Source organism: Onychostoma macrolepis, chromosome 12 (genome assembly GCF_012432095.1).
Source record: "Onychostoma macrolepis isolate SWU-2019 chromosome 12, ASM1243209v1, whole genome shotgun sequence".
Classification (NCBI taxonomy): domain Eukaryota; kingdom Metazoa; phylum Chordata; class Actinopteri; order Cypriniformes; family Cyprinidae; genus Onychostoma; species Onychostoma macrolepis.
Genome location: NC_081166.1, coordinates 19,807,951 through 19,822,180, shown reverse-complemented (window position 1 = coordinate 19,822,180; position 14,230 = coordinate 19,807,951). Strand labels below are relative to the sequence as shown.

Genomic DNA, 14,230 nt, shown 5'->3' with positions numbered 1-14,230 from the left:
CCAACATACATTTGTATGTAACAATCAAGAGTATTAAACAGATCACTGAGAACATGCATACCCAATCTAAGTAATCAACTACCAGATGCTATCATGGCAGCTGCCTTCTCCTGCCATAAGCATCATTCCTTAGCTAGTCCTAACACAGACTCAGAAAAGGATTTATTAGCTGCCACATTTACCCTGTAGTACCGTGTAAAGGTGGATGGAACAGCCCATGAAGTGTGCATGAAGTCGGGAGGGAGCAGGTAATCCAGCACCATCATACGCCTGCCATATTGTATCAACTATCCAATGAGAAAGCCTAGCCTTTGACAGAGGGTGACCAAGCTTCTCTGTCTTAAAGCAAACAAACAATTGGTCTGTACTTCTGATTTGATTTGTGCGCCTAATGTAAGTTTGTAGTGTTCTCACAGGGCAAAGCAAGGATGAAGTAACTTCATCTTGACCCACTCCCTGGAAACAATGTAGTTCAGTCACTTGGTTTAAATGGAGAGGGGACAGGACTTTCGGCAAAAAGGCTGGATTAGGGCGGAGCATAACCCCTCCATCATCTGGTAGAAATCTACAGCAGTCTGCATGCACTGACAAGGCGTCCAGCTCACTAATCCTTTTAGCTGAAGTAATAGCTATTAGGAATGCAGTCTTCATTGACAGCCATTTCAAGTCCACTGAATCCAAGGGCTCAAAGGGAGCCGAAACAAGAGCCCTGAGAACAATATTTAACCCTCTGGGGTCTGAGGGTGTTTTGGGGCCCCTGAGAAGTTTTGACATGCCCTGACATTTGTGCTTTTTTCAGTTGCTTATAAACATTTTAATGGCTAAAGTCTAAAAACACTGTACTAGCACAAACTGGGCTACAATAATATGTGAGCAGCATGTACGTATGTGATTGTGTTTTTGAGAAAACGTTTATGCGTGGTTAGAAAAAAACTAAAATTATAAAGTAACTGAAATAAGGCCATAAAACACATACAGAACATTTGTTAACATGACTTTTGAGAACTGGATCTTGTAGCCTAGAATATTTGCTTCAAAATGATCTGAAAATAATCTAACTCACTCATTCAGAGAAAACAATATATTGATTTAAATTTTCTAAGTCACATATAGCATATATATAACTATCACATAAAATAACTTGAGATTCACTTGCAAGTGCAGTTAAACAGTTTATTAGGAACAAACATATCCAAAATATCCAAAACAGTGGCAGGAAACTGGAACCCAGGAAAACGGGAGACAGCAGAAACTGCATGAGAAAACACAAAACAGACGTGAGCAACACAATGAACGGACAAAGACAAAGCAAACATGGTGACAATACATACACTACCAGTCAAATTATTTAAACAGTAAGATTTGTAATGTTTTTTTTTTTAAGAAGTGTCTTCAGCTCACCAAGCCTGCATTTATTTGATCCAAAGTACAGCAAAAACAGTACATTATATTTATTATAATATATCGGCCTACATATTGTTACTATTCAAAATAAATAAAGCACCCCCCCCAACAATAAAATTAATAAATAAATTAGTGAGCATGTTGATAGGCTTATCAGGAGCAACTATATTATTACATTAGCAATCACCAATATCGCCCACAGGATTTTATAACATAGATGCACACATGCTTTGCATGTATTATCATACAATACAAAAACAACATTTTATAACTGAGAAACTAAATTATTGTTAAGCTTATTATAAACATGTTTGAGCAGGTATTTGCAAACAGAGTAGGCTACTTCACAGTAAACATTGGTCTAAACTTTCTTAGACATTACTTTTATATCATTGTTTATAGAACATATAACTATCCTCACGTCGTGCAACATTTAAATGCAATGAAAGTTTGCCTATCATATTTCAAAATGTTGCACTCGATTTCACACATTTTATTCTGGAGTTATAGCTTGGGGAAAGTTCAACTAATAAATGTGTTCAACTTTGTCACAACAACACATTATCGAATGCCAATAAGAAACATTACTTACTCGGTATAAAATATCTCCTCCTCCGCCGGCTCCAGCCGCACTCGTGTTCGGTTTGTGAGGTAAACAAAGCTTTTTCCTCTCAGTGCGTCTTCTGGCGGTAAATACAAGGTTTTTTTCCAGCGCGTTTCTGAGGTAAATATAACTCTTTTTCCTCTCAGCATGTTTCTGAGGTAAATACAAGGCTTATTCCTCACAGCGTGTTCTTCCAAAACTGAAAAGTATTCGAGATGAACGCGTTGCTGCTTTGTTCACGGTGGTGTGGGCGTTTACATGCCGCGTGGCTCGTGTGGAGATTTGTAATAACAAAAGCGCAAGCAGCGCTTGGGCGTGACCTAATTAGAGATAATGAGACCAGACGGAAAAACTGTACATGTCCTTGGTTTCATACGGATTACTTTATCACAGAATATTTGTTTTCGATAAGACTTACTTAGACATGTCAAGCTTTCTATAGATATATTTCTCATGTCTCTGTGTGAAATATTTGCTGAGTTACAGTTCATTTTAGTGACGTGTTTCAAAAAGCAGCTCTCGGAGACGGAGAAGACAGAGAGCGCACCCTGTTTGTTTTCTTTATTCTTCAAAAGCACAAAGTTTAGTTGTTATTATGAGTGTATACAAATAAAAGTAGACCCCTTACAGATTCGAATGGTGTATTGCTCTTATCTGTACGATCAAAAATGGCAGAGTAATTCAAGCTCATTTCGGCCTTATCAGGAAAATCTGCCTCAAAACACGTATACGCGTTTGTCAACCCCAGAGGGTTAAATCCCATGGAGGCAATGTCTCAGACCTCAGTGCCTTAAGGCGTCGAGCACCCTTAAGAAACTGACTTATCAGCTTGCCGTCATGAGGGGAAAGACTCAATCTACTCCCTCGAGCTGCAGAAATAGCAGCAACGAATCCTCTAAGGGTAGTAGGTGATTTTCCAAATGTTCCTGCAGAAACTCCAGAATGTCAGGCGTTGAACATGTCAGTGGGTCATGATGACGAGAAGTACACCAGGAAGAAAATACACACCATATATAAGAATATAATGTCCTTGTTGATGGTGCCCTGGCACTTTGCAAAGTGTGTACTACAGGCTCTGAGAGTCCCATAGCTAACAGCTGGGCCCTCTCAGGGGCCAAGGCCACAGTTTCAGTCCCTGAGGAAATGGATGGAGCAGTGTTCCCTGAGCCTGTGACAGAAGATCTCGTCTGTGTGGAAGCTCCAGGGGAGGGCCTACCAGGAGTGGTTGAATGTCTGAGAACCAGGGCATTTGGGGCCACAATGGAGCAACAAGAACCACTTTCACTGATTCTGTCTGTATCCTCTGCAGTAAAGGAGGAAGTAAAGTAGATAGCTTTCCTGTAGCTCAAATAGTAGAGCATGGTGCTAGCAACGCCAAGATCATGGGTTCGATTCCCAGGGAAAACAAGAGCTGATAAAATGTAAAAACTGTAACTTGAATGCAATGTAAGTCACTTTGGATAAAAGCGTCTGCTAAATGAATAAATGTAAATGTAAATGTAAGTAGTCCGAAGGGGGGAAAAGCATACAGGAGACCCTGAGGCCACTCTTGTGTCAATGCGTCGTACCCCAGAGGCGCTTGCCTCTTCTCCAGTGAGAAAAAGAGAGGGCAATGAGTTGACTCCCAAGAGGCGAAAAGATCTACGTCTGCCATCCCAAAATGATCCCAGACGATCTTCACCACATCTGGGTGGAGATGCCACTCTCCTGGCCAAGGACCCCCTCTTGACAGCATATCGGCTGCTTGATTCTGTAATCCTGGACGATACACTGCCTTCAGTGAGAGGATATGAGGTTGTGCCCAAGTGAGAAGGTTGTGAGCCACCTTGCAGAGTAGAGGGGATGTCAGTCCCCCCTGTCTGTTCACGTATGATGCTGCTACCATGTTGTCTGTCCTCATTAGGACGTGACGATCTACCAGGCAAGGTAGGAAGTAGTCCAGAGCTAAATGAATGGCCCTCAATTCCAACACATTGATGTGCTGAGATGTCCAGGGTGGTTCCCAAAGGCCTCTGGCCCACGTACCATTGAGCACCGCTCCCCAACCTCTCATGGAGGCGTCTGTTGAGATCAGTTGCCTCCGCCGAACAGGACCCATCCGAGAACCCTTCATGGTATTGCTTGGCTCGTTCCACCAGCGGAGGGCTCTCAGAAGTCCTCTTGTGACAGCTACCTCGCACGTCAGATCTGTCTGTTGACAGTGGCCAGACCTTAGCAGACACCTCTGCACTGGACGCATAAAAAGGAGCCCCAGAGGGATTATCTGAGCAGCTGCGGCCATGAGACCTAGTAGCCTGAGACAGGTCCTCCACTGAACTTTCTGGCCGGACCGAAAAAGGGAGAGACAGGCCACAAGAGCCTGATGGCGCTCTATCGTCAAAGAAATCTTCATGTTCAGAGAGTCCAGGGACATCCCCTCATCTCCTGCGCACAAGCCCGAGCATCACGAGCTTGCTGCAGCATTTCGACAGCACCAGGCCCAAACATTGCTGAAGGTACCACAGGAAGCCCTAGCAAAGACGTGCAATCTGCTGGGGCCAATATGGACTGAGAGAGCCAAAGATGCCGCCTTGCAGTCCACAACCGAGCCGTTGACCTCCCTACTGAGGTTGCTTGTCCTTTCGACACCCTCAACAAGGTAGAAGAAACAAGCTGTAGTTCAGTTTTTTCCGGGCTCGAAGACTCATTGAGGCCTTGCAGCAGCTGATTAAGATACAGCTGAAGAATAGCTCCCGTGTTAGCCAGGCAAGCTGTTTTAGCAACCTCTCAGTGAAGCAGATGCAAAATTCTATCCATGACTCTGCAGTTCTTACTTAGTCCTTCTGAACGCCCAAGAAGTGACTTAGGTGGTGATATCACTGCTGCAATTGGTTGGTCAATTGAAGGAAGTGAACCACTTCCGATCTTTTCTGCATTTTGGACAGTTGCAAACATTTTAAACTCTCTCGGAAATGGTGGAGGTTTGGAAGGATGCTCCCACTGAGCCACAACCTCTCTCTCAAAATCAGGTAGGAGGGGAGAGAAAAACGGCCTGGATTGTGAGGAAACACTGGCCACATCAAATCGAGATGGAGCAGTCGGTGCTTCAGAGACCTGCGGAATATTTAAAGCTCCAATTGCCCTCTCCATCAGAGCTCTCAATGGATTAGAGTCATGTGACTGAGGGGCCAGATCCTCTGACTCATATTCTTCATCCCCTTGCTGATCAAAACTTTGTTCAGACACAGTCTCAGAAAAGAGAGAATAGTCTAGGGGGGCATTAACCTCTAGCACATCAGTTAGAGAGGTAAGAGACTCGTAGTCAGCCTCAGACATCTCTGGCGCTGATAACCCTGGGCTAGAATAGGGGTTATCATGTTGCACTGTTGTAGGTGCTGGGCTTGAACCCTCTAAGCGGGAAGCAAGGTTTTTAACTTGTTGTGCTAAAGCAGCAACTGTAGCAGCCACATCCTGTCTAGCACGCTTTGGCTGAGGAGTGCTGGTGGAAGAGCTCATGCGTTTGCGCTTAAAAAAATTGCCAACGTGCCTCTCTTGCATGAGCTGGGAGAATAAAGCAACTCATGCAACTTTCTGGCTGCTTATAGCCTTCCCAGGCATGCTCTATACATACTCTCTATATCGCAAGCGCTTGGGATGAATTCTCGAGTAGGGAGCACGGTGATCTCTCTTCCTCCGAGGAGGTTGAGGTGGTCAGCAGGGGCTGCTAAGAGACTCGCCACCTCCACGTAGGTCTCTAGAGCAGCTAGATTGGCCGTCCCCTGCCGGTCCTCCGCTTCAGGGCACCGAGCTAGCAGCTCTAAGTATACCAGAGGCCAGTCTCGAGAGACTGATTCCCTTAGTAGACTATTTGGCAGTGTGGAAACTACTGCCAAATGTGTCCCGGTGGTTCCTGCACACTGTAGAGTGAGGCTATAGAATCCAGTTTGGTTCTCCTCCGCCTCAGTTTAATGGGGTCATTCTCACTTTGGTGGGTCCCGAGCAGGCTCTAGTCATGGAACAGAAGTATTACTCTTTTGAGGAAGGAGGCCATCGAGGTGGTCCCTCCTCACATAGTAGAGTCCGGGTTCTACAGCCCGAGGAAGGTTGGAGGGTTGTCTTATTTTAGATCTGCGTCATTTGAGCCGCTCAGTCAGGCGTTTGAAGTTCAGCACGCTCGCACTCAAACAAGTAGTGTCTCAGATCAAGTCCGAGGACTGGTTTGTCACGATCGATCTAAATGGTGCACATGTCTTCATCCTTCCTCATCACAAGAAGTTCCTGAGGTTTGCTTTTGGGGGCAAAAGCTTACCAACACCGAATTCTTCCTTTTGGCCTTGCAGTCTCACCCCACACTTTCACGAAACGTGTGGATGCTGCTCTGGCTCCTCCATGATCCCAGGGCATCCACATACTCAACCACATCGACAAATTGGTTGATATTATCTCAATTAGTCAAGTCAAGTCAAGTCACCTTTATTTATATAGCGCTTTTAACAATACAGATTGTGTAAAAGCACTTAACAGTATCAAATTGGAGGATAGAGTGTCAGTAATGTATAATGATAAGATTAAACACTCAATTTTCAGTTAAAGGCATTTCATTATTGATTTCAGAGATGTCATTGTCTAGCTCAGTTTAGTTTAAATAGTATCTGTGCAATTAAATTGACGATAATCTCTAGAAATTAAGTGTCCCCAACTGAGCAAACCAGAGGCGACAGCGGCAAGGAACCAAAACTCCCTCTGTGACAGAATGGAGGAAAAAAAAGCTCAGTTGGAGGGGTCAGTTCTCTGGCCAGATGAAACCCGCAGTTCAATTTCAACCGCAGCCATGTCAGATTGTAGATCGCATCAATTAGAGCATATGACGGTTCAACATCGAGATGTCGTTCTCACTCAAATGAAAGAGCTGGGGGTTAAGACTAAACGCCAAGAAAGGTGTGCTTTCTCCATTACAGAGAACCACTTATCTCGGCGTGGTGTGGGATTCGACCACCATGTAGGCACGTGTGTCCCCTGCTCGGTTGGAGTCGATCCTCACGGCAGTCAAGAGGGTGAAAGAAGGCCGTTCACTCACTGCCAAGCAGTTTCAGAGACTTCTGGGTCTGATGGCAGCTGCGTCCGACGTGGCTACTTTTGGCCTGCTGTACATGAGACCCCTACAGTGGTGGCTCAAGACCAAGGGGTTCTCCCCGAGAGGAAACCTGTTTTGCATGCTCATGGTCACGCGGAGCTGCCTTCGTGCCTTAGACATGGGGAGGAAACCTTGTTTCTTATCTCAGGGCCCAGTGCTGGGAGCTCCTGGTTGCTGCGTATGCTAGCAACAGATGCGTCTCTCACCGGTTTGGGAGCGGTCATGAGTGGCCGCTCGGCTCGCGGTCTGTGGAGTGGTTACTATCTCACGTGGCACATCAACTGCCTGGAGATGCTGGCCGTGTTTCTAAGCATTAAAACACTTTCTCCTGGATCGCCATGTGTTGGTGCGCACCGGCAACATAGTGGTGGTCTCTTATATCAACCACCAAGGAGGTCTGCGTTCGCGCCCCCTGTACAGGCTGGCGCACCAGATCCTTGTGTGGTCCCAGGGTAAACTCCTCTCGCAGGGCATCTCAAGATGGGAGCAGACATCCTGTTGAGGCAGGGGCCGAGGAACAGGGAATGGAGACTTCACCCCGAGGTGGTGAAGCAGACTTGGAGAGTTTGGCCAGGCTCAGGTGGACCTGTTTGCGACTCAAGAGACATTGCACTGTCCCCTCTGATTCTCTCTGATTCATCCAGCTCCATGGGGGCTGGATTCCATGGTACAGACGTGGCCGAGGCTTCGTCTGTACACCTTTACCCGATTGTTCTGCTCCCGGGAGTTCAGCATAGAGTGCGCCGGATGGGCAAAAGAGCCCCGTTCTGGCCGGGCCGAGTACACTCAGACCTGATTTCCCTTTTCGACGGCTTTCTGTGGAGATTTCCGTCAGGAGGGATCTCCTCTCTCAGGCGGAGAGTATGATCTTTCACCCCCGCTCGGAGCTGTGGAAGTTATGGATGTGACCCCCGAGAGGGCACATCTCGTAGCTTCCGGTCTCTCAACCGAGGTTGTTGAGACCATCCTCCAACCCAGAGCTCCCTCTACGAGTAAACTGTATGCCTTGAAGTGGAAGCTTTCACTTCTTGGTGCGGAGACCACCAGTTTGACCCAGTCAGCTGCCCAGATGGTACAGTTCTGGAGTTACTGCAGGCCCGTTTCTCCACAGGGTTGATCCACTCCACCCTAAAGGTCTACATGGCAGCCATTGCGTCCTACCACGCCCCTCATGGTGGCCAGTCAGTGGGCAGACAGCCCCTAGTTACATGTTTCCTCCACGGTGTGCTGAGGCTGAGTGGTGGATTAGGATGCCATTCCATAGCCTCGAATCCTCTGATCTCCCCTCTCCTTGGGGTCAAGGCTTACTCTCCAGAAGTTTAGCCACTCCTGGCTCCCTTTTCTCTCACCCTAGCTGTGCTCTTCCACACTAGGCAGGGATTTGAAAGTCTGGCAGCGTGGGCATCTCGTTCCCAAAGCGTTTCGACACAGCTCGAGTTCCTGAAGGGGAACATCTCAAGGTTACGTATGTAAGCCTAGTTCCCCCGAGAGAACGAGACGCTGCGTCTCGGGGCCACACTTCTGGCATCCCTGTGAGCGTTTACTTTATTCCTAGAAGCTGACGCCGGTTCCACTGCACTTGCTTTTATGCTTCCTGGTCTCTACGTCACCCCGCCCATGACGTCTTGCCCATCCATTGGTCTGATTACACACGTAATTCAGAGCGTGGTCACCCTGAAGGTGTTCCTAAAGCGTTTTGATGTAGCGTCTCGTTCCCTTGGGGAACTAGGGTTACATACGTAACGTTGATACGTTATTCATTCATTACTACTTTAGAGCCTTACATCCAGTGTTCTGGCAAATCCCAAAATATTGTTTTGCCACTTCACTTATATATGCAGACAAGAACAAATAAATCTTAAAATGACTTATAAATACATAAAAAACCTTTTGGTTGATTGGGATGTGTGGTCAAAAATAAGAAAGGGAAGATGTTTTGACAAGGTGGTGTCCTTTGCTCCTTTTTTGAGATCTTCTCTCCAGATTAGGGTTCATTGTTTTGCTGCATGGCATCTGTTTTGTGAGAGTTCCTGAACTTTGGTTTCATGGGGAGATCAGACATGCTCTACAAAACCATTTCAGAGCACTGAACAAACTGTTCCTCCACTAAAAGACGTATAAGGTTGATACCTCTTTCTGAGCACATGGCAGCATAATCACTTCTGCCTGGTTCCTGTGGACCATAGAACAGAAATTACATGAAGTTCGTTTGTTTGTTTTATTTGACAAAATTTAAAACATAATACAAAAAAAAAGTTCATAAAGACTAATTCATAAACATTTCAAAATTGTTGAGGAAAAAAATATACAAGAAAGCCTTCAGCTTATTTCCATTGTAGTCCTCGGTAGTTACAGGTCTTTACTCATCCACCTAATCTCAATGGCATGTTTCTCACCGTGAACACTAAACAGGTGTTGATCACCCTGCATCATGAACTTTTGTGAAGTATTATGGGTCAGATGCAGAGTAGCTTCTGGTAAACAACATAGTAAGAAAAGTGACATGAGTCATGAGATATAAATAAGAAAAAAAGCAAATACAACACCCTTCGGTTTCCCTATAATAGTCTATTTTTGCTGCATCATGAAATAAATCAAGAATCTGCTTTTTGAGTGAAACAAGTGTGAATACATATATTTATTAAGCATTTATAACACATGAGTTAAAAATGTCTCACTATTTGGCAGGTATTGCATTAAAATCACCTTTTTAATCATGCAGTTATAACTGCTTATCAGTGATTTATAATGCATATGTAAATTAGTTATTAGTCATTTATGAACACCTTTATAAACCCTTTACAAAGGGAAATTGTTAAATTGTTAACCAATTTTTCTTCTCTCCATTCTCTTCTTTTCTTCCAAGGTATTTGGATCTAAGAGGATTGTCTTTGGGGACTGGGCCAGTTACTTGGCCTGACCAGTATGGGCCAGCAGAACGAGATGAGGCCTACAAGAGCTTCAGTCTGTCAGGTTGGGCTGGTCGAAGTGGTCATGATGCTCCAATGATCGCTCTGGATGCCCTCTTAGGAGCAGGCTTAGACTGGGAGGAACTCATGAGTCGATCAGGATTTCATGGAGGTCATCTTACTAGATTTCAGAATGAACTATAACTATTTTGTATTTTACTTCAGTTTATGATAAACTATGCATTAAGACATGTAGGTGTAAGTGAGGAAATAAGCATGAATGGGTCAATATCACCATAGAGTGCCTTTCAACCCTCACAATACTCAACACATTTTGGTCTTAAAGGTGCAATAGGTGATTGTCTTCAGAAACATTTTTTGTTATGCTGGTTGAAAGTCTCTTCACATCCTGAGAGCAATCATTAAGTTAAGTGGTCTAAATGTATTTATCTGTATTTATATATTCTGTGGAAGGCATACGACCAAGAAATGTTCGTCCAATTGACTTTCCTACCTGCCTGTCATCATATGTATTTACATACCTCTGCGCACCCAGTTCGTACAGACAGGATACGTCATCATATATACATTTTCATTGCAATACTAAGATACATATTATATTTTCTGAAAGGTATTGTAAGGATTTAGCTCTTATTCTAGCTTTTGGGGAATCGATTCTTAACGATTCAATGTTGATTTCTGTAAATTGATCCGATTCAAGATTTATTTCTTACACCTTATCAACTAGCCGGCCAGCATCTTAGTTAAATTTAGTGCGTCTTATCAATTCTGCTCAGATTACTTCATGGCCAACGATAACACAAACAAAATGGTAATCTTACCAATTTTGTGAGCAAGGTAACAAAGGATCGACAGCGCAAGGCAGTAACTGATCAAGCACAAAACACAAACACTGCTCTTTAAAATGAAACAATAGTTTATTTGCTAACTGTTATTCTAACAATACATTGAACTAACCTACCAAACACACATACACACACACACACACACACACAAGGTTTAGGAAATTAGTTGCTGTTTGCATGAAGTTCCCGAAATTCTAGTATCTTTAATGCTTAAGGATTTGTCACCAGTTTTCCAGCAAAAAAGGATGATTTTGTTTGTTTTACTTGCAACTGAGTTGACAGCTGATTTTTTGGTTTCCCTCTGGCTGAGGTCAGGGAATCCTGGGGCTGCTGATCGGCTGCTGCGCAGTCGTTGGGTTAGTTTCCTTGTGATGTGACGATGCGCTGGAAGTTCTTCGGAGAGTCTGTTTGCAAAGACTAAGCTTTGGAGATTTTTGCGAAATTTGACGAAATGTTGAATGTTCTGAAGAATCACTAGCCTGATGTTACGGCTGTGATTGCCAGTTGTGGCGTGGTCAACAAGGCGAAGAGCCCAAGATTAGCAAGCGACGAAGGCTTTGTGTCCAGTTCTTAAGTGGGCTGATATTGTCCATCCCATGGCGCGATCTTCCAATCAGAGGTTGTTGCAGGGCTTTGCAGGGTTCCTTTTCCGTGCATACATTACCCTAATGTTCTGCCTGTCACATGAGGAAATGTCCTATAAGAATTTATTGATATTTCTATAAAGTATAGTAACAAGCTTACTGTATATAATATCAACTTTTCATTCACGCCGAGTTATTGCAAATAAAACAAGCTTTCACGCGATATCAAACACTGGTTATCTGCTAAAAGGAAAAGTTATAAGGCAAAGATTAAAATATCATAGGCAAGGCAAGGCAAGGCAAGTTTATTTATATAGCACATTTCATACACAATGGTAATTCAAAGTGCTTTACATAAAAGGAAGTGAAATAGTCATTAAAAATAATAAGAAATTAAAAATAATAAAAACAAAGTGATTTAAAAATTGATTTTAAAAGAATTTAAAACATTTAAGAATAGAAAGTGATAATACATAGTGCAATCAGTTCGGACGTAGCACAGTGCTCATTCAACAAATGCACAGCTAAACAGATGAGTTTTGAGTCTGGATTTAAAAGTGGCTAATGTTTTAGCACATCTGATCTCTTCTGGAAGCTGGTTCCAACTGTGGGCGGCATAATAGCTAAAAGCAGACTCCCCTTGTTTTGTGTGAACCCTTGGTATTTCTAACTGATTTGATCCTAATGATCTGAGTGGTCTGTTAGGTTTATATTCAGTGAGCATATCTCCAATGTATTTAGGTCCTAGGCCATTTAGAGATTTATAAATGAGTAAAAGTACTTTAAAATCAATCCTAAATGTAACTGGAAGCCAGTGTAAGGACCTGAGGACTGGTGTAATATGCTCAAATTTTCTGGTTCTAGTCAGAATCCTGGCAGCAGCGTTCTGGATGAGCTGCAGCTGTCTAATGGTCTTCTTTGGAAGGCCGGTGAGGAGACCATTACAATAATCCACCCTGCTGGTGATAAAGGCATGAACCAGTTTCTCCAAGTCTTGACTGGAAACAAAACATCTAATTCTTGCAATGTTTTTGAGATGATAGTATGCTGATTTAGTTACTGCTTTGACATGACTACTAAAACTAAGGTCTGTCTCCAGAAACACCCCAAGATTTTTAACTTGGTTTTTAGTTGATTGACCCCTAGAGTCAAGGTATGCATTCACCTTGAGAACTTCACCTTGAAACTTTGTTTCCAAATGCAATGACTTCAGTTTTCTCCTTATTTAACTGAAGAAAGTTCTGGGACATCCAACAGTTTATTTCATCAATGCATTGGCAGAGGGAGTCAATGGGGCTGTAGTCATTTGGAGATAAGGCTAGGTAAATCTGGGTATCATCAGCATAGCTGTGATAGGCAATTTGGTTCTTTCTCATTATTTGACTTAGTGGGAGCATATACAGGCTAAACAAGAGCGGTGCAAGAATTGAGCCTTGTGGGACTCCGCATGTCATGGACGTCCACTTAGACTTATGCTCTCCTATACTCACATAATAACCTCTCCCTTCTAATTATGACCTGAACCATTTGAGTACCATCCCAGAAAGCCCGATCCAGTTTTCCAGTCTCTCTAGAAGTATGTTATGATCAACAGTGTCAAACGCAGCACTAAGATCTAGTAATACCAGAACTGATATTTTGCCTGAATCAGAATTGAAGCGAATATAATTTATTATCTTAATAAGCGCTGTCTCTGTGCTATGATGTGTTCGGAAACCAGATTGAAAATTGTCCAGGTATCCATTTAAGTTTAAGTAGTTGTTCAGCTGATTAAAAACTACCTTTTCAATAATCTTACCTATGAACGGAAGATTTGATATTGGTCTATAGTTGTTCAACAGTGTTATCAAGATTGCGCTTTTTCAGAAGGGGCTTAAAAACTGCAGTTTTCAGGGAGTTTGGAAAAGTCCCAGAAAGAAGTGAAGCGTTCACCACTTCTAAGAGATCTGCTTCTAAACAGTTAACCACACTTTTGAAAAAAGATGTGGGAAGTGTGTCAAGATAGCAGGTTGATGATTTAAGGTGCTGTACTATTTCTTTCAAAATTTTGCAATCAATTGCTTCAAAAACAGACATAGTCACTTCTTTTTGAAATTGCGGTCGAATCTGTGTGACCTCTGCAAAAGTAGATATGCCAATCTCCTTTCTGATATTATTGATCTTCTCAGAAAAGAAGGAAGCAAACTCATTGCATTTACTGTCGGAGAGCATTTCACTGGGAATCTGACTTGGTGGGTTTGTCAGTCTCTCCACAGTAGCAAAAAGAGTGCGAGAGTTGTTTAAGTTACTGTTTATAAGGTTTGAGAAGAAGGTCTGTCTAGCTGTGGCTAGTTCCACATTGAAAGCATGAAGGCTGTCTTTATAGATGCTATAGTGAATTTCAAGTTTTGTCTTCCGCCACTTCCGCTCAGCTTTTCTGCATTGTCTTTTCATACTCTGAACTGCTGTTGATCTTCTCCATGGTGATTTTTGTCTGCCATTCTTCTTGCAGACCCTTGCCGGAGCAATATCATCAATAACATTCTTAACTTTTGAGTTAAAAGAATCCAGGAGAAGATCAACAGAGTCTGCAGAAATGCTTGGTGTTGAAGATATAGCCTTCATAAATAGCGCACTAGTGTTCTCATTAATGCATCTCTTTCTGACAGAGACATAGGTCATAGGTTCATAGCCCGCAACAGCAATGCGTGGGGGAGTTCGGCGGGATTGCAGCGAGTCCTCTGGCCGCGAGTCCCGCAAGTCTGCCGCCG

At 43.5% G+C, this 14,230-nt stretch overlaps 1 protein-coding gene across 3 annotated transcripts in view; it reads left to right on the top strand.

Annotated features, from left to right (window-relative positions):
* LOC131550953 (ADP-ribosylhydrolase ARH1-like) overlaps window positions 1–14,230 on the top strand; it is a 190,827-nt gene that overhangs the window by 161,740 nt on the left and 14,857 nt on the right. For all 3 annotated transcript variants that reach the window (XM_058793493.1, XM_058793495.1, XM_058793492.1), the window contains one exon: window positions 9,988–10,202. In XM_058793493.1, coding sequence (XP_058649476.1) covers window positions 9,988–10,202 — 215 coding nt within the window. The remainder of the gene's footprint in view (window positions 1–9,987; window positions 10,203–14,230) is intronic.